At 36.3% G+C, this 24,458-nt stretch overlaps 1 protein-coding gene across 2 annotated transcripts; it reads left to right on the forward strand.

The window, feature by feature from the left end:
• The first annotated feature begins 2,325 nt into the window (after nt 1–2,325).
• Nucleotides 2,326–23,856, forward strand: CSE1L (CSE1 chromosome segregation 1-like (yeast)). 2 transcript variants are annotated; one of them, XM_009577469.1, is made up of 24 exons: nt 2,326–2,423; nt 2,959–3,101; nt 5,679–5,780; nt 6,233–6,378; nt 6,697–6,787; nt 7,069–7,176; nt 8,099–8,191; nt 9,490–9,657; nt 9,754–9,883; nt 10,566–10,631; nt 12,543–12,745; nt 14,100–14,184; nt 14,938–14,999; nt 15,778–15,914; nt 16,078–16,181; nt 16,787–16,884; nt 17,778–17,928; nt 18,448–18,656; nt 19,414–19,511; nt 19,720–19,805; nt 20,934–21,015; nt 21,463–21,609; nt 22,428–22,659; nt 23,324–23,856. In XM_009577469.1, the coding sequence occupies exons 1-24, from the start codon at nt 2,339–2,341 to the stop codon at nt 23,411–23,413; spliced, it is 2,916 nt and encodes a 971-aa protein (XP_009575764.1). In that variant the 5' UTR covers nt 2,326–2,338; the 3' UTR covers nt 23,414–23,856. The 2 variants fall into 2 exon arrangements, with proteins under 2 accessions (XP_009575764.1, XP_009575765.1); XM_009577470.1 differs by lacking the exon at nt 9,490–9,657.
• Nucleotides 23,857–24,458: the final 602 nt, after the last annotated feature.

The raw sequence follows: 24,458 nt of genomic DNA on the forward strand, positions 1-24,458 counted from the left end.
GGAAAGCGTCGGGGTGTGCTGGGCTGAGGCGGCGGGAGGGAGCTGGGCCGCCTCGCTGGTAGCAAGAGCGGGGACAGCCCCGCGGGTGGCCGGGCCTGGAGGGCTCCTCTCCCCGACCCTGCTGCAGGGCTCCCAAGCGGCCGCCCCGCGTCACGGGTGGCCTCGCCTTTTGGTCCGTAGGGAAACGGCGTGAGTGGGCGGTCGGGGGGGTCCTCGCTCCTGCTCCCGTGGCCGGCTGGTGCTTGTCTCCCGAACCCTGCGGTTTGCTAAAGTGGAAAGTGAGTGTAAAGATAATCTTTCCCATGAAATCCGGACCATAAAGATCTTTAGGCATGTAGATGCTGTTTGGTGAGTGCTGTGGTGAGTGAGTACAGGAACAGTTTTCTCTGAAGTTCTTCACAGTGTAAGACCTGGAGGACAGCTGCTTTTTGGCTTTTTTTTTTTCTTCCTTAAGTGGTCTGTCAATTTGACTAAAATAGTTAATGCATTAAGCACATTTTACAGGTTTTCTTTTGAAGAGGTGGTCTGAAAATATTCTCATTTTCTGTGGCCTTTTCAGGAGGCATATGTCACAACATACCAGAAAGCATTATATCACTCTAGCAAATACCACCAGGTTTTTGTAGTGGAAAACAAGCAAAAAACCCTAATAGCTAGAGGAAGAGAGGGAAAAAAGAGTAAGCAGGTAGCAGGTGAAAATATTTATCCTTTTCTATGAGGGATTGAGTAATGGATTCCAATCTTCATGTTTGGCCTTCAAAGTAAACTCACAGTCAGCTTGAGGTGTATATTTTTTTTATATGGGGCCCCTATATTACATACGTATGTGAGGTATTTGTAAAAGACCATTCAGGGTTGTCAATCTCCTCCTTCAGTTTGGTTTCCCATTTGAGTCAAGTTTAGTCTTCATTAATGATTTCTGCATGGGTTTGCACCTCAGCCTTACAAACTTCCCTGGAGCAGATAATTTATATTTTTTTAATTATGAAAGATGTAAGCATTAGTTTCAACATCATAGTAATGATGCGTGAGGCAGTTTTGTAGAACAGATGAGCCAACGATTATTGGTGCTGTTTGCTTATGCTGTACTTTATTGGGATTTTGTTGCTTGATGTGAATTGGTGAACAAGACTACAGACATGTAAACCCCCAAAAGAAAAGGGGGGTGAAACATGGGAGGCAGGACTCTTTAGGTAGATTTTTACTTTTTGCAAAATATGTTGGGATCTCAATTACTCATTAACATTCATTTAATTCAACAGGATACTGTTGCTGTCTCTTGTAATGATATAGATGCCATAGTGAAAGTAAAAATTATGTCATTAAAACTCACTGCCTTTGCAAGCATGCATAAATAGAAACTATATTTATTGCACTGATAATCAACATAAAAAAAAAATCCAAAGTGGGACAGTCAAATGTCGGTCTGTCTTACTAATTAGAAACTCCAGAGAAAAAATGGAAATCTTTGCCTCCTCATTACTTCTGTAGTGAGTGAACTGTGCTGCTTGTGGTAAGAAAGATGGGCAGAATCGATGATGATATCCTGAGCAACAACATGTCCATGAAAGCATGTCTTGCTGCTGTTTTACTGTTACTGTAATTTTAATTATTCCAATTAAAGCTGTGAAGTTAATATATCACTGTGGTAAGTATGAGAACGTGTGTGGGAGGATTACTAGAGAGGAGTAATTTAGACTTATTGCACAGTTATTCTGTAATAAATATTGCAGTTTAAATTAACTCCCACCCTAATCTAAGTTAATTTTACAGGGTGGACAAACCCTCTGGCTTTGCACAGTCTTTTGTCTCTTCGTAAAAAATTAATTTTCTGTTGAGAGTTTTCTTTGATAATGAGTATTTATTTTTAAACGAGCCTTGGCTCTCCAATACACTTTGAATTGTTCTCTTTACAATTATGTAGGGCAGGACTACTCCGCTTTTTCAACCAGAAACAGGTTTCTGGGGCTGACAGAAGTTCTTAAAAGCAAAAACAAACTCCTGTTGTCTTGAAAGGGCAAGAGATCATCTTTTGGCTGGACCTGATTCATGGTTCTAGATGTGTGATCCTATTCTAGGAGTTTGGTTTCAATAAACTGACTGTAGCAGTTACATGTAGTTGAAGAAATTGAATGCTTTCTGTTTTGTGCTTGGTGCACACTAGCTGTTGTTTTATTGGATGAGACCTATAAGATAGGACCATGCTTTATGAGGTATAGTCTAAAAGAGCTGATGTGTGTCTTCTGTGGAAAATAGTTTTACATATGTGTAGCTTATAGGATACATTTTCTGATCTTATTTATAACAAAACTAATTGTGGGTTTTAGGTTCTGCCAAAATGGAGCTGAGTGATGCCAATTTACAGACTTTAACTGAGTATCTAAAGAAAACGTTGGATCCAGATCCTGCTATAAGGCGTCCTGGTAAGTGATTCTCATGAGTAACCAAAAAAGTTTAGTTTCTTTTTGGCTCTTCTGTCTGTGTATAGCAAACTTCAGTGGATGTTTATGCAATAAGCTCTTTGCAGAAGTTCTCGGTATCCTTTTAAAACAAAAAACCCAAAAAACTAATGAAGGATGGCTCTAAATATAAATTTATTTTGTTTGTTTTTTGTAATTTTATTTTCCTGTATTCATGAATTTTTTGTACTGTTGTTATTTAAAACAGTGCTGCTGTTCACAGTAAACCAGGATTTACTTCTAGCAGGTTATGGCTTTTAAAAATGGTGAGGAGGCAATATTTCCACATCCTGCTTTTGTTAATAGCAGAAGCGTTAAGGAGCTTAGTAGCAAGAAAGCTACAGTACCTTTTTTCAGACTTGTTCTGTGTTTCTGTTCTTGTGAAACTCTGGGGAAGTGTTCATGTGTTGATTATTTTAAATAGACACTTGAAGAATCGTAGGACTCCCATTAAAAAAATTAGCTCAGCCTTTGCTAACTTTACTATATTTTCTTACAGCGGAAAAGTTTCTTGAGTCAGTTGAAGGAAGCCAGAATTACCCATTGTTACTCTTAACGCTGCTGGAGAAATCGCAGGAAAATGTCATCAAAGTTTGTGCATCTGTAACGTTCAAGAATTATATTAAAAGGAACTGGAGAATTGTAGGTATCCTAGTGAGTAGTTGTGCTAAGATTTAATAATGCTTTTAAGGTACAATGAGATATTCTACCTTGGAGAATGTGTGTATGTTTGTACTCTGTGAAAGAAAGTCGATCATTCAGAGAACAAAAACAAGGTGTAGTTTACCTGGACCGTTGGAGTCTATTCTATTAAAAAGAACTAGAGCTGGGTGATCAAATTATGAACACATAACTTTCTCTAATATTATATGAATATTTTGCAGAAGGACAGCATTTAAAGCTCATTTAACTAACAGTAATACTATTTAAACTGATTGTGAAGTGTCTGTACACATGAGCTGGCCAGTTTGGCCTGTATCTATTATCATAGTGTTACAAACATTTCAAGCCAGCACGGCAGCTGAAAGTGATGATGCTAGCTTCTCTTTCATGTAAGTGCTTCTGGGGCATAGAATAGCGTGGGACAGTTTATTTTGGCCTTCTCAGTTTAACACTTAGAAGTATTTGTACACATCAAATAGAAATATTGCCATCTAATCCCATTTTATCGTTTGTTTCGGAAAGGTCAGAAACATTTTTGATTCAGAGCTTTCAGCATTCATGAAATTTAAATTATGGTAGAAAGTATTACATTTGAGAGCTCAACTCCTTCAGCGATGAGAGGTTTTAGTTGATACTGTTTATACTTTGTCTCACTGAAAGTACTGTTTGTATCTGAAAAATATTAACTGTATAATGTTGCTTTACTACAGGGAAACTGGTAAGTATTTCATCATTACATCTTAGCTGGTGCCTATTTACAAACTTGCATGTGATTTCTCCCCGTCCCCCCCCATACTAATATTAAGAAGCTATAGCAGGCCTGGATCTGGTTATGTTTGGTGAGATCATCGCATTCAGTCTGGCATGAAATTTCTGGAACTTTGTTTCTGTAATAGTGTATTCTCAGTCATTTCTCCCAAATTGCGTCTTTATCTGTAGTATATTGTAAGTAGAAATAATGTTCTGTTATGCAAAAATTTGTAAGTGGCTTCCTTTTTATGATTGCTGATGTAATTCAGGATGAGATTTTTGTTTTGGAGTAGATGGAGATGCTATGCAGTAAGTGCATCCAGAGGACCACTGTAATCTCTATGTGGCTTCAAGCACATTGTTTTGTCCAAAATTGAAGCTTTCATTTCAAGAGCAGCTTGAACATAAAATACAGCCCTAAGGCTAGCTTACCTAGATCACATGGTTTAATTTAGCAGCCTCGGATTTGACTGATACAAAGCTCAGTGGAAGTAAAAGGATTTTGCCTACTCAAGGACTTGGATTTGGTAGAGCCTGGAGAGCTAGATATACGGGGTGCTTCTGGAGAGAGGGAAGAGTTTGCTTTTTTTTAATTTATTTTTAAAGTATCTACAGAGTACTCACCTACGTGCTGCCTCTCATGTCTTATCCCTGTAAAAAGGTCTCATTTCTTTGAAAAAATCTCATAAATAACTCCGTAGTAGGATTTGTTGTTGCTGATCTCTCCGCCGTCTTTGTCCTCATCTATCTAAATGCATAGCAGTGAGTCCTGCCTCCCTACTTGGAGCTTGTCTAGTACAGTTATTGTTGCCTTTCACATCATATAAACTTGTAAAGCTCAGGTTTTAAAGATCATCTTCTTTTTGTGGTTTTTAATGTATATATAATGATTCTGTACATTCTTCTGATTCAGCGCAATGTGATACAAGCGGAAAAGCAAGTTTTATGTGTCTTATTTTTGTAACTGCTTGTTTATAGCTAAACATAACTCTTGAAATTTTGAAATTACTAAACTTTTTTTTAAGTTTATGGGAAGATGATGAAAGGGAGGTAAGAAGGAAGGTAGTAGTGCTATCTGGTTTAAGCATCTTAAGATCATTGAATTACTCTCTGGAGGTGCTTACCTCTTAATTGCTGGATAACTTCCAGGTTTCTGAAATTCGGTGCTGTCATCACAGATAATGTGACTATCACTGCTGTCACTGGTTGGTGACAAGCCTCCTTATTATTTTATTTCTTTAGTAGAAATTTTGTAATTTATTACCACTTGGCACTATTGACTGACTGGGCTTTGAACTGATTGATATTGTGAACTGATCAGATAACTCTTAAAGTCAATGTTACGGTTTTGATGGTGTAACCTGCACCCATCTTCATGAGCAGTTTCTAGAAAGTATGGCTTGAGGCAGCTTGCGCAAAATAAATCTTTGAGATTGGCAGAAGTGAGGACAGAGATGTGGTTTGGTATGGTGGAAAAGGTAACTATTGGTTAAATTTAGGTACGTTATTGGCATATGCACCCACCCTTACTATGGCTGAATCGCTGATTTGAAAAGACACTGTTAAGAGAAGGAGAAAACTAGTTCGAGATTTTACAGAAAGATGTAATTTCTTTCAGCTTTTTTTGGCTACTAGTGTTATAGATTCATTGTAGGCGATATCTTTAACAGATCTTCTTATCAGTTTCTTTAACTATGTAATAGTTACATAAATTAGTATAAGCAATTGGTTTCTGAAATGCTGATACTCGCTCGTTGCCTAGAGTATACTGATATGCCCATGACTTAATTATTATTTTAATTTTAGGTTGAGGATGAACCGAACAAAATATGTGAATCAGACAGGATAGCCATTAAAGCCAACATAGTGCCCTTGATGCTTAGCAGCCCAGAACAAATTCAAAAGCAGGTAATATGTCAATTCCTGGTTATGTCCATGAGACTTTTGGAATATTTTAAGTGTGCCTAGAGGCTCTGGTTATTGGCAGAGCTCAGTTCCCTTACCAATGAGGTCATCCCAATCCAAGTAACTTGGAGTGTATTGTCACAGTTACTTCTGCCTACTTTAATATTTTTTTTTTTTTAAAAAGGCAATTACTGTATAATCTTATAGTTAAGTTCTAGCATTAGGCAGTTAAATGTAGTAATTCCAGAAAGTGAGACTGCATGTACACATTAGATTTAAAGTGAGATTTATTTATTTGTGGTGAAAACTAGTAGATATTTAACTCAATGATTTTTGAATCTGACAAGAATAATAAGCATTTTTCTTAGATATTTGCAACATCTGGCATGACTGCTGTGTTTTTTGTAATGAGGAGCCTTCTATTATATCATGTAATGGCTATGTTTCCTTTCCAGTTAAGTGATGCTATTAGTATTATTGGTCGGGAAGACTTTCCTCAGAAATGGCCAGACTTACTGACAGAAATGGTGAATCGCTTTCAAAGTGGAGATTTCCATGTCATTAATGGGGTCCTTCGCACTGCTCACTCTTTATTTAAAAGGTATTGGAAATAAGGGAGGGAGTATGTGGATTGTACATTTCTGTTCAACTCTGAATTTTTATCGTTAGACTTAATTTTGTAGATTTACAAAGTCTACAGTTGTGGCTTCTACTTACACTTACTGACTTTTTAATAAGAATTTAAGTGGTTGTCAAATTGTACACCTTGCATGGTATTGAACTATGTTGTTTAATTCTTGTCCACTTGACAGAATTTGTTCCAAGGTTCAGCACAAAAAATTAATTGTGTGCAAGTTAATTTGATAATAAACATGAAGACTGTATTCTGTTTTTCGTGTATTTCTCTTTCACTTGTCAGGTACCGCCATGAATTTAAGTCAAATGAATTATGGACAGAGATCAAACTTGTCCTTGATGCCTTTGCTTTGCCCTTGACAAATCTCTTTAAGGTATTTCTTCTTGAAATGTTTCTGAAACAAGTTTAGCATTCTGAATTGCTTGTTGTGAATGCCTGCAAAATGAAAACTTAAGAATAGGTGGTTTGAAACTGTTAATGAGGTTCAAACTAAAGTCATGAAGTGAGACTTGACAGGATCGATAAGGGGAGGAAGAGGAACTGTTGTATTTTCTGTTTTTTTAAAAAAAAAGGTTACATGACACTGCTAAATACCTCTTGTCAATGTGGTGTTTGTGTGTGTGTTACTTGACTGAATCTTGTGTCTTTTTCTAGGCAACTATTGAACTTTGCAGCACACATGCAAATGATGCTAGTGCTTTGAAGGTTCTCTTTTCTTCTCTCATTCTAATTGCGAAGCTGTTCTACAGTTTAAATTTTCAGGTGAATCTCCTTGTTCTTCTAATAGTTTTGCTTTGATCTCACGAAGCTGTTATGCTCTTATTTATAGGATCCATTTGAGGCAGCCTTTAAGGCCATGCTTTATCGCAAAAATAAAAGTTGACAGTCTGCATCAACGCTGGAGTAAAGGCACAGTAAGGATGGGGTTAATTAACATGTTAGCTTGGCCCTATCTAAACAAAAATTCAAGAGAGTCTAAGCTCTTGTGATAGTAAGGAGTCGTTGTATGGGTAGCTTTCCGGGTATGAGCTGTGAAAGACAGAAGTGAAATGCCTAAGTTTGTGCTTGCTGTGCTCCTTTATAGATATGTTTGTACTGACATGAACTCAGTCATGTAGATGAAAGTCAGCTAAAACTGGTAGCTCCATAGCACTATAGTAGCAAGTAATTCTGGTAGTAGTGTGTGGTTTTTGTTTTGAAGTCAGATCTACATTTTTAACATTATTAAATAAATGCACTATATGAAAAATGGTAAAAAGATACTTTGCTGAGGTGACATATATTTAGTGTCTCAACATGAACATAAGTCTGTGAAGTGTGATGATCATGTCTTGATTGCTTGGGATGTTCTTCCATATTGTGCAAAAGAGCAAGCTGGAGTTAAAAGGGCTTGTGCTCTCTTGTTCTGAGAATAGGAGGCAATAAGGTTTGTTCTGTATAAAACTGTAGGCTGTATAGGGTGTAAGCAGCTAGTTTATTTGGAAATAGTGTGTTCCAAAGCCTCTGTCTGGAGTGTTTTCATTTGGGAGGAGGAGGGGGTGGTGTTTCAGTTTGAAGATTGTTTTCTACACTTTGTTGTCCCTTGGTAGATCATAAGGTGGATACATACTACTTACAATGTAGGTATGTTATCTAAGCAGTGCAGTCAGAAATTAAAATGTAGATTTATGCTTTTCCTTCACAGGATCTTCCCGAGTTTTTTGAAGATAACATGGAAACATGGATGACAAATTTTCATAGTCTTTTAACTTTAGATAATAAACTTTTGCAGACTGATGTAAGTACTGCACAAACCTCCTGGTTTGCCTCTGTGTAGTGAAGAGGGGTGACTGAGAACTTAAGTCTAACTCTGAACAGCGTAATGTTTTCTTTGTTGGTTAAACAAAGGAACAGAATGACTATAAGGAAATGGGGTTTAAGAGAAGTTGCCCCATTGTCTAAGAAATTTGAGGTCCAGTTCTTGAAATCGTATCTCAGTTACAGGTATACCCAGCTGTGTACAGAAATCAAATTACAGATAGTCATCAATGAGTAGATTCTTTCGAGGACATCTGCTGAAGTAACCTGATCATTAGAGAGTCAGAGTGCTCAGGTTTTCTCTACCTTTCAGCTGGTTCGTGCACTGTGTTTTGGAAAACAGGGTATCTTAAAGAACTTGAAACATAGTTGAACGTAGAAGTACTTTAGTTTAGCGTTTGCTGTCTTTGTCTAATTATAAGAATTAGTAGTTTCACAGGTGAAAGATGATACCAAGTCATCAAAGCTCAAATTAATTTTGTGCATGCTTTCTGCATTTTAAATGCTGATGTCTTCCAGATACAGTACAGTAGTTTGCCACATGATGGAGCCAAAGCAACTCTATAAATTTCTTTACAATACGTAGGGAGGCATATGAAGTGTATCCTGTGCTATAGTTTCACGGTTGTTTTAGGCTAACACTGCTGCTAAAAGAGGCTTTTGCTGCTCTTTTCTTTTCTCTTGTGCACAGCACAGACATTCATGCAGCTGTGTGCTGAAATGAGTCAGGAAGTGATATGCATTAAAACTGAAAGGGGACTGGGGGGTGGGAAGGAGACGGAACTGGGGTGGTGTTTGGTTGTTGGTTTTTGTTTTGTTTTTTTTTTTAATTCGAGCTCAGTTTCCCAATTCACTTTGCTTTGTGGCTCCACAAGCATCTGTGCTGGTACGGGGAAGAGCAGGGAACTACTTTTACAACTATTCTAATCTGAAGTAGCAAGATACGATGTCTTCTAAGCATATTTTTTCAACACCTTGTGTTGTCTTTTCCCTGTTACATTTGTAAATTAATTTCATGTAAAACTTTATCAGGTCTAAATGATTTAAAGCGCATAGTACTTTCATTTGAAATGTAGGTATGATTTATAACTTGCAGTGCAGTTCCAGTACAAATCAGCAAAATACAGTAATTCTAGGGATGTGAGAGGGATTTCTTTCCCCTGTTTAGAACATGGTAAAACAGTAGTGTAAATATTTCCTTCAAATATGTTGATACTTTTAATATTTAAGTAGTGTTGAAGTTTGGATGTTTAAGTTCTTAGTTTTGTTTTATGTGAGGATGAAGAGGAAGCTGGATTACTGGAGCTCTTGAAATCACAAATTTGTGATAATGCTGCTTTATATGCTCAAAAATATGATGAAGAATTCCAGCCCTACCTGCCACGTTTTGTAACAGCAATCTGGAATCTGTTAGTCACAACAGGCCAGGAAGTGAAATATGACTTGGTAAGTTGTTATAAACTGATCTTGTCAAGTTTAATAATGAATTATAAATTGGTCAGTCAAGCTAAAGCTGTATGTATTCTCTTTGTGTTGTTCTAGCTGGTTAGTAATGCAATCCAGTTTCTGGCCTCAGTTTGTGAGAGACCACATTACAAGCATCTGTTTGAAGACCAGAATACATTGACAAGCATCTGTGAAAAAGTTATTGTTCCCAATATGGAATTTAGAGGTAACTTTTTGAGACTTAAGTTTTCAAAGACACAATAAAATCTGATTGTAATTATAATGATATGTGGCTTTGCAGGACTAAGAATTGAGGATTAGCTCTTGTGTACTTTAGTACTAGATTCAAAACCAAGTTTCTAGAACAGATTGCTGTCTTATGGGCTTTCTAGAATTGTATTAATATATCTAATAATTTTTCTGTCTTACTGGGATCTCAAATTGAAAAGTATAGGAAGTCTAGTTCATGTGCCACCAATGCTTGAAGTGAGTATCAGAATAATTCAAGGAATCTAAATAGGCATGGATATCAGGCCTGCTAAATTGTAATGTCTGTTTCTCCGAGTTTTGATGGGCTCATATTGATCCTAGTACCTAAAATGTAGTGAAGATGTATTGCAGTGATAAGAAGCTTCTCTCTCAAGTCTATGACTCTCGAAGCCTCTTTAAATACACTAAGTGTTGAACATGTCCAGTCTTTTTTTCTTTCTTTTTTTTAAATCAGGAATACATCAGCTCATGAGTATGAAAGACTAATTTGTGGGGCAGCAGCAAGCTAAACAGGCTAGTCTGGCTGGATATTTGTGATTATAGAAAAGTACTTGGAAAAAATAGCAAGTTCATAATAATACACCTTTTTACCATAAAAACCAGATCTCTTTAAACTTCTATGTATTTTATATTTTCAGCGGCTGATGAAGAAGCATTTGAAGATAATTCTGAAGAATATATAAGAAGGGATTTGGAAGGATCTGGTAATCCACAGATTTATACTAAGAATACTTGGTCTTTAAATATAGCTCTAAAGAGCTGAAGAAATTTACTGAAGCTTTTACAACTTATTTTTTAAATTGGGAAGGTTCTCCCCCCCCACCCCAAGAGATTTTATCCAGTTTTTGATCAAGTTTGCTGTCACGATGTGCCCATCACACTGTCTTTTTGTTTTGAACAATGTTCTTGTAGGGTTTTTTTCCTTAATTGGTTTGGTGTGTCTCCTGCACTGCACTCATTCTCATTTCAGCAAATATAGCCTGTAAGTAAATGCTGAATGGTGGCCACAGTTGTGTATTTGATTCCTATGTGTAGAGTTTGAATAACATGGAGAGCCTGTGCCTGTATTTAGTAGTCTATCATGTTGAAACTGAAATTCTGAGCAGTGTTGCATACAAATCTGTGATCAAGCCAGCTGGACACCAACCAGCCCTTGTATGCCGGCACCGCGTTCAAACCAATACAGTAACTGTCCTGAAGACACAGTGCTGTGCTAACGGAGCTACTTGATTTTTCTGATTGTAGCTGTCTGGTCTTCAGCCAGGTCAGAGCACAAATGAACCAAATCTAGATCTGTATGACAATTCTGTGTATGCTTTTCTGTACCACTAACAGTTTGCTGACTGACACTTTTAGATTAATGACACTTCATAATAGATTTAAGAAATTACTGTATGTTTGCAGTGGAGGACAAAAATTGGCCTTATTTCAAGCGAACGTTTTATCATTCTTATCCAGGGTTAGATGCATTTTAGGTATTTGTGAAGCTTTTATTTGTTAGCTACTTCTGCTTTTAAGAGAATTGAGGCAAGAAGTATTTGTCTTCTTCAGAGATTACTTTAGAAATCTACTCTATTGCATTTAAATTGACTTGCTTTATTTTCCTTCTGTCGATTCTGTTGGTATATTGTATTAAAGGCCAGCTGACTTTTTTCCTTTCTTGAAACAAGGCATTGTTTTGGGGGTAGGTTTGGAGGGGGGGGGATTTGTTTTGGTTTTGTTTTGTTTGTTTTGTTTTTTTACAAAGATGTACTGATTCAGTGTGGTGGGCCAGGAGCTAAGCATCACACAGCAGCTTGCTGGTTCCCCACCCTGTTGCAATGGGATGAGGGAGAGAATAGGAAGAGTAAAAGTGAGAAGACTTGTGGATAGAGATAAAGATAGCTTAAGTGAAAGAAAGAGGAAGGAAAGAAGGGGGGGGGGGGGGAGGGGGGGGGGGGAAAGCAGTCAATGACTCACCACTGCCCACAAGTAGACTGATGCCCAGCCTGTCCCTGAGCAATGGCTACTCCCCCAAAAACCCTCTCCCCTCAGTTTTTATTGCTGAGCGTGACGTTATATGGCATGGAATATCCCTTTGGTCAGTTTGGATCAGCTGTCCAGGTTGTGTCCCCTCCCAACTTCTTGCCCACCTCCAGCCTACCTACTGGGAAGGAAAAAGAGAAAGCCTTTACACTGTGCAAGCGCTCTTCAGCAATAGCCAAAACACTGGGGTGTTAGCAACAGTTTGTTGCCAGTACAAAACACAGCACCATATGGGTGGCTATGAAGAAAATTAACTCCATCCCAACCATTGCCCAATTGTCAACATAGTAAAAAGCCTCCCCCTCCATGCTTACTGAAACTTTCTTTAGAGGGCAGTAAAACTTGTGAATACGTATGCAGTATTGGTAGGTGTCCATTCCTCTTTTTGTTGTACAAATAGTTCCTATTATGACAGTAAGTAAAAGACTTAAATGTGTTCTTATACATCAATGTGGAGGATTGCAATAATTAATATAAGGTGTGGCTGTAACTTGAGAAGCTGTATATCATTAATATATTTATTATTATGTTTGTTAATATGAAAAGCTGTTTACTTTCTCATATCCAAAGAATCTTTGGTTCTCATGCAGATATTGACACCAGGCGCAGAGCAGCTTGTGATCTAGTCAGAGGCTTGTGCAAATTTTTTGAAGGACCTGTGACAGGGATTTTTTCTGGATATGTTAATTCTATGCTGCAAGAATATGCAAAGAATCCATCTGTTAACTGGAAACACAAAGATGCAGCTATTTACCTTGTTACGTCTTTGGCATCCAAAGCTCAAACACAGAAGGTACTTTTACATTCTATTAATTTTAGTCCATATGCATTCAAATATTATAGTATGTATATGGATTGATGCAATTCATTTTATGCTGCTTCAGAATGGGAGTAATTGTATTTGTAGTAGTTTAATGTTGATGAGGTTAAAGGTTGTCCATTATATAATCCTATCACAGTTGGTAATTTGGTGGTATCTGATCTTCAGATAGATTGGGCAAAGTTAACAACTGTGTGTGACCATTTGGCAGGTCGTACTAGCATGTGTGAAGCAGCCATACAAAGAAACAAAATTAGCTTGGGTCTAGAGCCTCTGAGCTTTTAAATGGTACAGAGCCAGAGTTTGTAAGAAGATGATCAGAAGTGTTAAGCAGACTAGAAGGAATCTAAGTGACTCTTACAGTTCTTGTCATTATATTTCCCAATGTTTCCTGTTATTTGAGCATTTATGATTTGGAAATGGCATGTGAATGCTAATGATGGCTGGAAATGGATCTCATTACTTGTTTGGGAGAAAGCAACTAATAGGCTGGATACATGGAAAAGCCACACACAAACTGTACTTGGAAACAGTAGCATTGTACCAAATGTCCTACAGAACAGATTTTAATATACTAATAAATATTTTAAATGTTCAAATCTCATGGCTTTACAAGACAGATTTGAGGCAAACATAGTAAAAACATAATAAAACATGTTGTACAACATCTTTATGCAATTTTGCTGAAGGTTCTCAGTCTTTTCCTCAAACTCTTAATTGTATACTACTGCACAGCAATTGCTAATAATAGTGACATGTAATGTGAACCAGAGTCTTCTAGCAATTAGAAAACTGCTAAGTTGTACGTCTTTCTTTTTCTGTGCTATTTAGTGGCAAATACGGGATACCATTACTTAGAACACTTGATTGATAAATATCCATCTGAAAATCCTGTTTTAAAAATTAGTTGTATTTTACATAAGAGAAAACTAAGTAGTCATTATTTTGCTGCTCTAATTCAGAATTGGAGTTTGAGTCCTAAACTTTTCCTTTTCAAAAGGCCTATCACAAAAAAAGTATCAAGTTAGTAAGATGCTGATATTTTCTATCTAAAATTTTGGTTGATTATTACTGTGTTACATGCTATTATTCCTCAATTCAGAGCTGGTAACTTAAAATCTCAATAGTGCTACAGCTGAAACCTAGACACTAAAAACATTAAGAAAAAGAAATTGGATGGCGCTCTGCTAAAGATGCAATTTCAACAATCTCATCACGTGCATGCACACGTTAGATTCCTTTTATTAAAAGCACATAAAAATGAGTAAGAAAGCTAGCGGAACATGAACATCTAAAACCAGAATTGTTTTGGTTTTTGTTTTTCTAGCATGGAATAACACAAGCCAATGAACTTGTTAATCTGACAGAATTCTTCGTGAATCACATTCAACCTGACTTAAAGTCTGCTAGTGGTAAGTTTATGTTAATTTTGATATGGCATTTTTTGTGATATATCTACAACCTTGACAGTGACCACTGTTTCTTAAGGCTCAAGCACTCACATATCAGCATAATCTCTGAGGCTGTTAACACCTGGCACACAGGAAGTAATTCAGATTTGTTTGGCTGGCATTGAATGAGCTTTTAAACAAAGGTGGATTACCACATGCTATCTGCAAGATCAGAGCATGTCCACACATGGTTGCTATCAGCTACATGCTTAAACTTGTTGAATCAAAGTAATTTGATTTCTGTATTTGAGACCTTATGGCAACTTCTATGCTATACAAAATCCTGAGAAGTTAAATACTGAAGGCTAGGTCGTAGCCTGAATGAGCCCATATGGATGAGATGATGCATGTCTAGATTTAAGCCATGTAACTTATTTTATGCTTCAGCAATTATCTTGATATTTGGAACGTAGTAGGCTGTCTTGGAATATGTAATTGGAGGCTGTTAAAATCAGAGCCAGAAGGGGAAATTTCATGTGAAAGAGCTGGACTGTACACTTAATGGTACTGGGGTGCGATTTGTACCTAAAACTGATATTCTGTCTAACAGTGCCCATACAGAAATGCAGAAACTAAGCAATGTAGAAAAACATTGTGTGTATTATTTTTGAGGGGAAAAACCATGAGTTAATGTCACGTCTCTATATAGTATATGTTCAGTAATCACATTTATATGAAAAGTATCAACAAAATTCGCATATTTTTCTATTGCAGTGAATGAATTCCCTGTGCTAAAAGCAGATGGTATCAAATATATCATGATTTTTAGAAACCAAGTAAGTTTTTCTTTTACTCTTACAGTAAAGACATATTGTAGTTTGTTACTTTATACTTGTCAAGCCTAATTTATCTTACTTGGCCATATGTTAACTCAACAGGTGTTTGATAGTCATATATAACACTTCATGCTGAATTTTTAGTTTTGAAAGTAAATGATATTGTTATAAATATCCAATTAACATGTAGTCTGTATGCTATCCATATGCTGTGGGAGCACTGAACATCTTACTTAGCATGCTCAGTTCTGTGACACACTTAGACATTTTCAAGTGAATGTTAGTCTAAATATACTTGATTACTTGTATCATTGCAGTAGTTGTTAAAGTGAGTACAGCAACTTTGTCCTTTACCTTTTCTGATTTGTGAGATGCAGTAAGAAAATATATTGAGTATTATTTCTAAATTTTAGATTACCTTTATTCATCTCTTACGAAATAACAGTGATTTTTTTGTTGTTGTTGTTTTAAAGCCTGATATTTTTTAATTGCCTGTTAAGACAAAGTAAAATGGAAAAAGAAATCTACATTAGGAATATATGCGCTTACTGACAATCAAATGTAACATTGATGTTCGGGGGAAGTATACAGGCGATGACAGAAATAGGTACCTCTTGGTTGTCAAGGTGTGATTTAGCAACTGGAAGAGCCTTCTAAGATTTCTTCCTCTGCCAAGCTTTCAGTTTATAGCTGATGAGCTCAGAGTGGTTATGCTGTAGTGTTGAACCATCTGTATTTTTATGTAACATATGTATAATTTGTTGCTGTATTTCTGTAGGTACCTAAAGAACAACTGTTGGTATCTATTCCTCTCTTAATCAATCATCTTCAAGCAGAAAGTATTGTGGTCCATACTTACGCAGCCCATGCTCTTGAAAGGCTGTTTACCATGAGGGGGACAAATAATACTACCCTGTAAGTTTTCAAGCAGAAATAAATTCATTGCTACATAGGTTTTGTCCATTAAGGATTAGAAATATCTGTAGGGAATCTTTTATTTCTTAGCATTACAATATTGTAAGATGCTTGAAGTTTATGCATGTCTTTCATCATTAAAGAGTTGTGTTTTACTTAACAGCATTACAGCTGCAGAAATGGCACCATTTGTAGAAGTTCTATTAACAAACCTTTTTAAAGCACTGACGCTTCCTGGCTCATCTGAAAATGAATACATTATGAAAGGTAAATGCTTTATGAGTTCTGCAATATAAGAGCAACTTCGTTAACTTGAGGTAAAGGCTTATAGTTACAGGCTTTTTATTTGGAAAACCTAATTTATGCAAACATGCTAAAGAGGTATGCACAGCCTGCAGTTATTTACCAGGCTGTATTAAGTTATCTTTGACTAAATTTATGGTACCAAAGAGAAACACTAAACATAATGGTATTGTGACATATTATTTCTCAAATGGTAGTCTTTGTAGTCAGGACAGCTACCTGAGCAGTGTCAGTAGGAGATCTGAGTGGGTTATGGCTAATAGTATGCCAAGATTTGAGACTTGCCCAAGATAAATGATGGTCTTTGCAAAGTTGCTTAGTCTTCTGTGCTCCATCTATAGAATGGGAATAATGAGGCTTTGCTTTATCCTTTGTCATGATTATAGATTGATTGCTCTTGCAGCAGGTGCTCTTTCTTACCGTACCTAGTTCCTTGGGATCCGGTTCAAAGTAAAGGATTTAGGCACACGATAGATGACAGAACTGTAAAAGTAAAGGATTTAGGCCCACGATGGATGACAGAACTGTATGTTTGTCTCCAGAAGATAATACTTTCAATTTATTTGCAGCTATCATGAGGAGTTTTTCTCTGCTACAGGAATCCATAATTCCATACATCCCTTCTGTCATCACACAGCTTACACAGAAACTGCTGGCTGTCAGTAAGGTAAAGAAACAGGCTATCTGAGCAAAACGTTCACTTTTTACCTTTTAGAGCAGTCTTTCTGAAGATTTATGTATACCTTGTTGTTTGTGATCTGTTAGAATACTTTAAATTGTTCAATATTTTCTGACTAAAATAAGTTAAAACAGCCTTCCAGTGAAGTACTGTCTTCCTTTTAGAACATACTTTCAAATCATTCTCCCCTGCTCTCATCTGAAATTTGGAAACAGCATATGAAATCTTTTTCATATGTTCTAGTATAAATGTTTGCTTGTACAGAGGCCACCATTACAATAATCTGTTTGTCTCACAACTCCTTTATTCTTTGTCCATGAAGCTTCTGAGGCTAATACTAAATTTAGGCACTGGAATGTGGGATTAAACTAAATAAATTACCCTCCTGCTTTTGGTGGGTAAAATTCTCTTAGTTTTTTGTTCAGGCTGGGCTAATATTCTTGAACATTGACATTGGGGAATGCTGTAGAATACCTTCATCAACTATCCAAAAAACTTCTACTATGTATTGTTTAAACTTAGCTGCTGAGTATAAGAAGTGTTGAATAAAGAATTGACTAGACACTTACAGGATTGAAAAATAATTTTTTTTCCAGTTTTTGTTTTGTGATACTTTAACTGCTTGCTAGTTTATGTAGCGCTTCTGAAAAATAATTGTTGTCTTTTAAATAAACAAAAACCACCCCTTCTTTACGCTGTAAAGGTTTTTGTTTGCTTGTATCTATGGAATTAATTTCATTAGCCTATTAATAAATAAGTCATAAGTATCCTTATTCCCAATTGCTACTTTAGACTTCAGTTGAAATAAAATATGTGTTTTGCTAGATAAGTGACTTGGCTGCAAGTTTGGGTTTATTTATCTGTTTATAACTTGTTTTTAGAACCCAAGCAAACCTCACTTTAACCATTACATGTTTGAATCAATATGCTTGTCAATAAGGATAACATGCAAAGCAAACCCCGATGCAGTTGGAAGCTTTGAAGAGGCTTTGTTTATGGTGTTCACTGAGATACTACAAAATGATGTGCAAGGTAAATTAAAATCAGTAAGTGCTTGTGCGCTCTCTCTACTATAATTGGTTGCTATGATTCACCTCATGGCAGTTTTTCTGTAACACAGGAAATGCAAGTGAGAATGCAGCATGTTCACAGTCCTAATAAACACTTCTAGGAAGCGTCTGGGTCATTCCATAGGGTACATCAACTGTATTAACTTATTTTTAAAGCAAACTGTATTTTTAAAATATCTAACAGTCACTACTCCAAAGCCTCTTACTATTCTTCTTAATTATATTGCCTTGTTTCTGGTAGCTTGTTTTCCATGTTCTGAAACATTAACAAATAGAGGAAGTAGAAATTGTATATATACAATGTTTGCAAATTTTTGGAATAATTAAATTTGGGAAGTGATACATTTCTCCAAGGTTTTATTTGTTGGAATCTTTGTGTTAATATCATAAAATTGTAGGTTCAGTCAATAGATATGTGATTCCTAGGAATTGACAGTGACCATATTTGCTGAATTTGTAAATGTCATCATTTCTTTTCCAGAGTTCATTCCATATGTATTTCAAGTGATGTCCCTACTTCTAGAAATGCATAAAAATGAAATCCCTTCATCCTATATGGCATTGTTTCCTCATCTACTTCAGCCAGTATTATGGGAAAGGACAGGAAACATTCCTCCTTTGGTCCGACTCCTGCAGGCTTATTTAGAGCGGGGTGCCAATACAATAGCCAGTGCTGCTGCTGACAAAATTGTAAGTTGGATTGATTTAGTCACAGTGTATGTCTCTAGACATGTTGATTTAAGATGAAAAATTATGAGGAGCTTTTTCCTTTAGTGAATAGTTGGATTTGTGCAGAATTTGTGCTTGTACTTTAGATTAATGGTGCTTACGTAGAAAGACAAAAAATACTATGAATGCAGACCTTTCGGATGCTTTTCTGTTGTGTGGATAAGATATAAATCCTAGACCATCATACTTTTGTCAATTAAGATGTAAAATTCCCGCACTTAGTTTTTGCAAGCAGGTAAGTTTCCACAATTTTCCTGTCTCATCTGCCTCATGTTGAACACTGTGGATCAGGAAAACTCTCAGAGGTTCTGTTCAGAACAGTCTCGAGAAGAGTGAGTGAGGAGAAGCCAAAATGTCGTGACATCTGAGGATTAGTGAATTCAGTGGGAGATTTACTCTGCGTACTTACCTTCTGTTACTTCTGCTGCATGATCTGCTATAGTCAGACTTGATTAGACAGTGTCATTGATGAAGCAGACGTGCATGTTCAAATTGGCTTTGGTGTTCATTTGATCAAGGTTAATCTTAATGCTCAAAGGAACATCACTTGGTCCCAATAAAAATCTGTCTTCCTTGTCCTTAAATGCAGAAACAGAATCCTGTTTTAGGTTATGAAAGCTTTTGCCTTGGTGTGTGTCTTAGATGGTAAGGGCCAACTTTCTGGTAGGTCACATATGAAGAACTGTTGTATAGATTTTTATATTTGCTTTGCTTACAGCCTGGATTGTTAGGTGTGTTCCAGAAGTTGATTGCCTCTAAAGCTAATGACCATCAAGGATTCTATCTTCTAAACAGTATTATAGAGCATATGCCTCCGTGAGTATGAGTTGAAATTACATTCAAAACTAATTTCTGTAGACTTTAAAGTTTGCTATGTTTGTACACTTCATGGTTAATGTTTAACAACTGAAAAATATCACATTTATCAGTGAAATAGATTTGAACAATTCTATACATGTTTTCTGTATAGTAAAACATGCAAAATCATAGTATGAATTGAATAACGATTCTTTTAAATTTCCAGTGAATCCGTTGACCAGTACAGGAAACAGATCTTCATTCTACTGTTCCAAAGACTTCAAAATTCCAAAACAACAAAATTTATTAAAAGTAAGTTCTTTGCTATATGAAAAGCTTCAGCGCCGGTGATGCCAACAGTTTAGAACGTGCAGCTGTACTGAATAAGTATCCTATCATGTCCTGTGATTATGCGGATGAAGGGATACTAGTGACTCTTAACATCAGTGACTTGCTTCAAATTATTTGTGTAATCAAGGGTGGCATATAGGGCAGTTGCCACAGCAGGTGACACTTATTTCATGAAAACTGAAGGAATGGAACTAAAAGAAGGGAAGAGACTTGCGTATTCCTCTGACTTTCTTACTCTGTGTGGTATCGTTAATTATCTGAAAGTGTCTCCATTTAATCTTCAACTAATAGCAGCAAACTTTCACTCTCATGCCACGCAGTAATGCTAACCACACTTCTTTTTGTTACATATAGTTGTGTGTTGTTACTGTTAAATATTCTGTGCATTTGTGTCATTCTGCCTTAATATGACTTAAGTTATTGATAAGGATTTATGTTAAACTAGCAAAGCTGTGACGAATTATTGAAATACATATTCTGGTTATTCCTGCTGTATCAGGAAGATTATTGTCATACTCATTAAATTATTTTAATTATATTGTCACTGCACAAATTATGCAATGTCTATTACTTAATCCTGTAAAATCTGATTAATGCCACCTGATAGAAGCAAGAATGATAGGATTACTTATAATGGTCTTCCACAAACAAAATTTAAGTGGTGCTTTTAATGCATTGCATTTACGCTCTGGTACAAAGGCCATGCAAAGGGATTCACAACTGATCTGAAAAACTGCATTGCATGAAGTTTTCGGCTAAAAGCATTGAAAAGTTCTTTTGGTCCTTGATCTGAAAAATTTGCAAATGGCTTTTCTAATGCTTTATAACTGCTATAAGGGGAAAAAGGACTGAAACTTGTCTTAGTTGTCTTACTGCCATGTTTTAGTGTGTTGCGGTACGTGAGAAGATCAGCAGTTTTTAGGCAAACTTCAAGGTAGAAAGTTAATGTACTTCACTAAAACCGAACATTTATAAAGGTTGCTGTTTCTATCCCCTTGAAAAACTTGTTAGAATGTATTTTGCTGCAGACCCTAAAGCTATTCTTTTGTTTTCATGTTGAGTTTTAATTTGACCTTTTTCTTGTTACAGGTTTCCTAGTCTTCATTAACTTGTACTGCATAAAATATGGGGCATTAGCTCTGCAGGAAATATTTGACAGCATACAGCCAAAGTTAGTATGATTTTTTTTTTTTTTTAATTTAAAACTGCTGTGTAATTTTTATCTTTTAAAGTAGGAAATAGTTGTCTCCTTTAGCTAAAATTGCAAACTGCATTTGTCACTAATTTGACTAGCCAAATGTTTCTTCTAATGTGGTTGATTTGTTTGTTTAGCAATTTTTCTTTTTCTGATTTGCTGCCCACAGTTCCTCGTTGATAGTTGAAGATATTAATCTCCTGAGCAGGTCATAAAAAGGGAAAGTGTGATGTTTTTATTCTTTTCCCTTTGTGAAAAGTTTGTATGCTCAAATTTCTACTAGGCATCCACTGCAATAGGGCAGCATCTTAACAAATTACCTGGTTTTCTCTTTTTCCTAGTGATTCATATTGTTTCTGGTTTTCTTTTGTCACATAAGGCTGATAAGGCTTTCTAATACTTTTTCTTTTAATGTCGTAATAGGATGTTTGGAATGGTTTTGGAGAAAATTATAATTCCTGAAATCCAGAAAGTGTCTGGACAAGTTGAAAAGAAAATCTGTGCTGTTGGCATTACAAAAATATTAACAGAATGTCCTCCTATGATGGACACTGAATACACCAAGCTGTGGTATGTAGAACAATTCTTCAAGTTCTGTTAGTGAGGCTATTTGATATTTTGAAAATGTGAGCTCTCATCAAAATATATTCTTCAGATAAACTCCGTTGTGATTTCTTCAGACCTGCTATTGTTATGAGGCTGAGTTTCAGGCTTTTCATACCACTTCCTTTTCTCAACAAATAAAACTGTGTTTTCAAAGCAGATGCCAGAACTCTTTTGAGATTTTTGTGATGGAGATAGCACTGATTGGGCTAGCTAGGACTGCATTTAAGAAAATACACTACTTTCTTTTAGCTTGTATTCTTTTTGAAAAGCTAGGCCCGGTTTTGACTTACACCTGTTCTACTAGTCAGGAGACCTGAGCATACTTAATAACCTGTCAGAGAGACTGTAAGATCTTAGCTCGACAGTAGAATTTTGGGGAAAGCTCTCTGGGAAGATTGTAAGCCAGTCTAGCAGTCTAGGATGTCGGGTAGCCTGAATTTAATGACAATAACTGGATCCCTGAGCTAGAACTCTTTTTTTAATGTACTTAGAGAAAAGGTGTAATCTGGAAGAGAATTGTTTCATGACAATTTGACCTGATAAAAAATAAATACATTGTTCATGCTTTTAATATGAGCACCTACATTATGGCTGTAAAATACACAGATCCACAATGCTTCAAGTCCAGCTTAGATTGGGCGCTTAAAATTTTGGTAGCTAAGCAAGTACCTGCAAGGGCTAAATTGTAAAGGGTTCCAAGTAATTTGAACATTCTTGTAAAATGCACACTGTCCTAATATATTTTAAGCACTCCAATTTTATCCTCCCATCTTTACATATAGGACTCCTTTGCTGCAGGCCCTCATTGGCCTCTTTGAACTGCCTGAGGATGACACCATCCCTGATGAAGAACACTTCATTGACATAGAAGATACTCCGGGATATCAGACTGCATTCTCTCAGCTAGCCTTTGCTGGAAAAAAAGAACACGATCCTGTAGGTCAAATGGTGAACAATCCTAGAATCCATCTGGCACAGTCTCTTCACAAACTGTCTACAGCGTGCCCAGGCAGGGTAGGTGACTTTTATACATGGCATGCTAATGCTAAATTCTGCAAAGAAATACTTTTTTGATAATGGGTCTTTCTTGCTAATGTTTGATAATCAGCATAATGAAGTATGTCATAATCAGAATGCGAGGTATTGCTCTCTTTTATTCTTTAATGGAATATAGCTTTTGTAAGGGTTTTTTCCCTAGTAACTTTAGAAAGGGCATATTTTCACATTACTTTATTTAGCAATAAGCTTAAATACGTCATTTCTTAAATGAAAATTTATCCACTTGTTGAGTTCAATTGTATGTGCTCAGGAAGCTTCAGGCAACTCATGTTAAATTAAACAAGTTAAGTTTACAGTTAACTATTTTAACCCGTAGCATCTTTGTTTTGTTCAAGATTTTGGTAAGTAAAGATTGCCTGAGAGATCTGATGTTTGCTGCATCCAAATATCTGCTTTAATAACTGAAGTTTTTCTCTACTCTTTTTTCATATTTGATTCAGATAAGTAGTACATAAAACTGTCAGCATCAGGAATTGTAATTCCAGCAACTGCTTTCACAATGGAAAACTGCTGCTCTCAGGATGTCGTTTGACTTTGTACCATATGTTGACACAGTGATTAATGGGATATAGCAGTAGTATACACACATTGACACTTCTGCTCTATCGTATGTTTTAAGGTTCCATCAATGCTGAGTACTAGTCTGAATGCAGAAGCGTTGCAGTATCTCCAAGGATACCTCCAAGCTGCAAGTGTGACACTGCTCTGAATTGCATATATTCCACAAGCAAGATCAAAAGCTGTTTTGTTATACAGGAGGTTGACACTGACTTTTTTTATAGCAGAGCTCAGACAAAATGAAAAATGCTACTTGAAAATGTATTGCAGAATCCATCTTGTAAAAGATAAAATGTGGCTTTAAGCAGAAACGGAAAGAATTTGGTGGTTTGTGTACTCATAGATAAAAGGTGGCTAACTTCCATTCCCAGTTTAATTTCAAAGGGAATAGTCATAGCGGTTTGTTATGGGATTTATTTGAAATCTGCATCTGCAGTGTTTGGATAACATTTTGAAATGTATGAGAGCACTGGCTGTAGAAACTCACTTCGGTCACTAAAATTCCTTTTCATTTTGATGTTGTCCTTTGTATTTCTTTTGTCTTTCCTTAAACTTTATCTAAATTGTGAATAAATAAGAAGTACTTGTTTAAAATGCCTGTCACTGTGCGCTTACTGTTTTAGAAGAATGTAGTTGGTTTAAAAAAAGATAACATTTTAAACTTAGGATAGAATGTAAAATAGTGGGACTGTGAGGATTTTTCATCTTAAGTAATAGTTTAAATACATTGTAGGATCATACAGAGCAAATCTAATAGCTTTGGACCTTCTGCCAAAGTTTTATCACTCTTGATATTCATCAACAGGTGCACCCCTTCTCTTTGAACAAGGCATGTCAGTATAGTGCAGTAAAAGCAAGTAATATACCCTCTTAGAGCGGGTATCAGTCTCCAGGTGGATTTTTAGTGATGTATTAAAACTGAAGCAGTGGTCTTAAACTTAACTCGGATGTTCTCCCTGTCTCCTTATAAATATACTGATTAGGTTTGGTAGTCTTGAAGTCTAAGTGCATCTGTTTACCTTGTCGTTATGGCTGTTTAAGTGACTAGTTAAATGCCTGAGCCTTACTGTGTTCTCGGATGGCCTGGGCACCAAACTACTAGACCATAGGCTTTTAGAGCACTGGTACTGCAGGGATATAAATAAATCTAATTGTAGAGACTGAAAAACTCCTGAATAAGAGTGAAGTCTCAGACT

The sequence above is a fragment of the Fulmarus glacialis genome, unplaced genomic scaffold, assembly GCF_000690835.1.
Source record: "Fulmarus glacialis isolate BGI_N327 unplaced genomic scaffold, ASM69083v1 scaffold13325, whole genome shotgun sequence".
NCBI lineage: Eukaryota > Metazoa > Chordata > Aves > Procellariiformes > Procellariidae > Fulmarus > Fulmarus glacialis.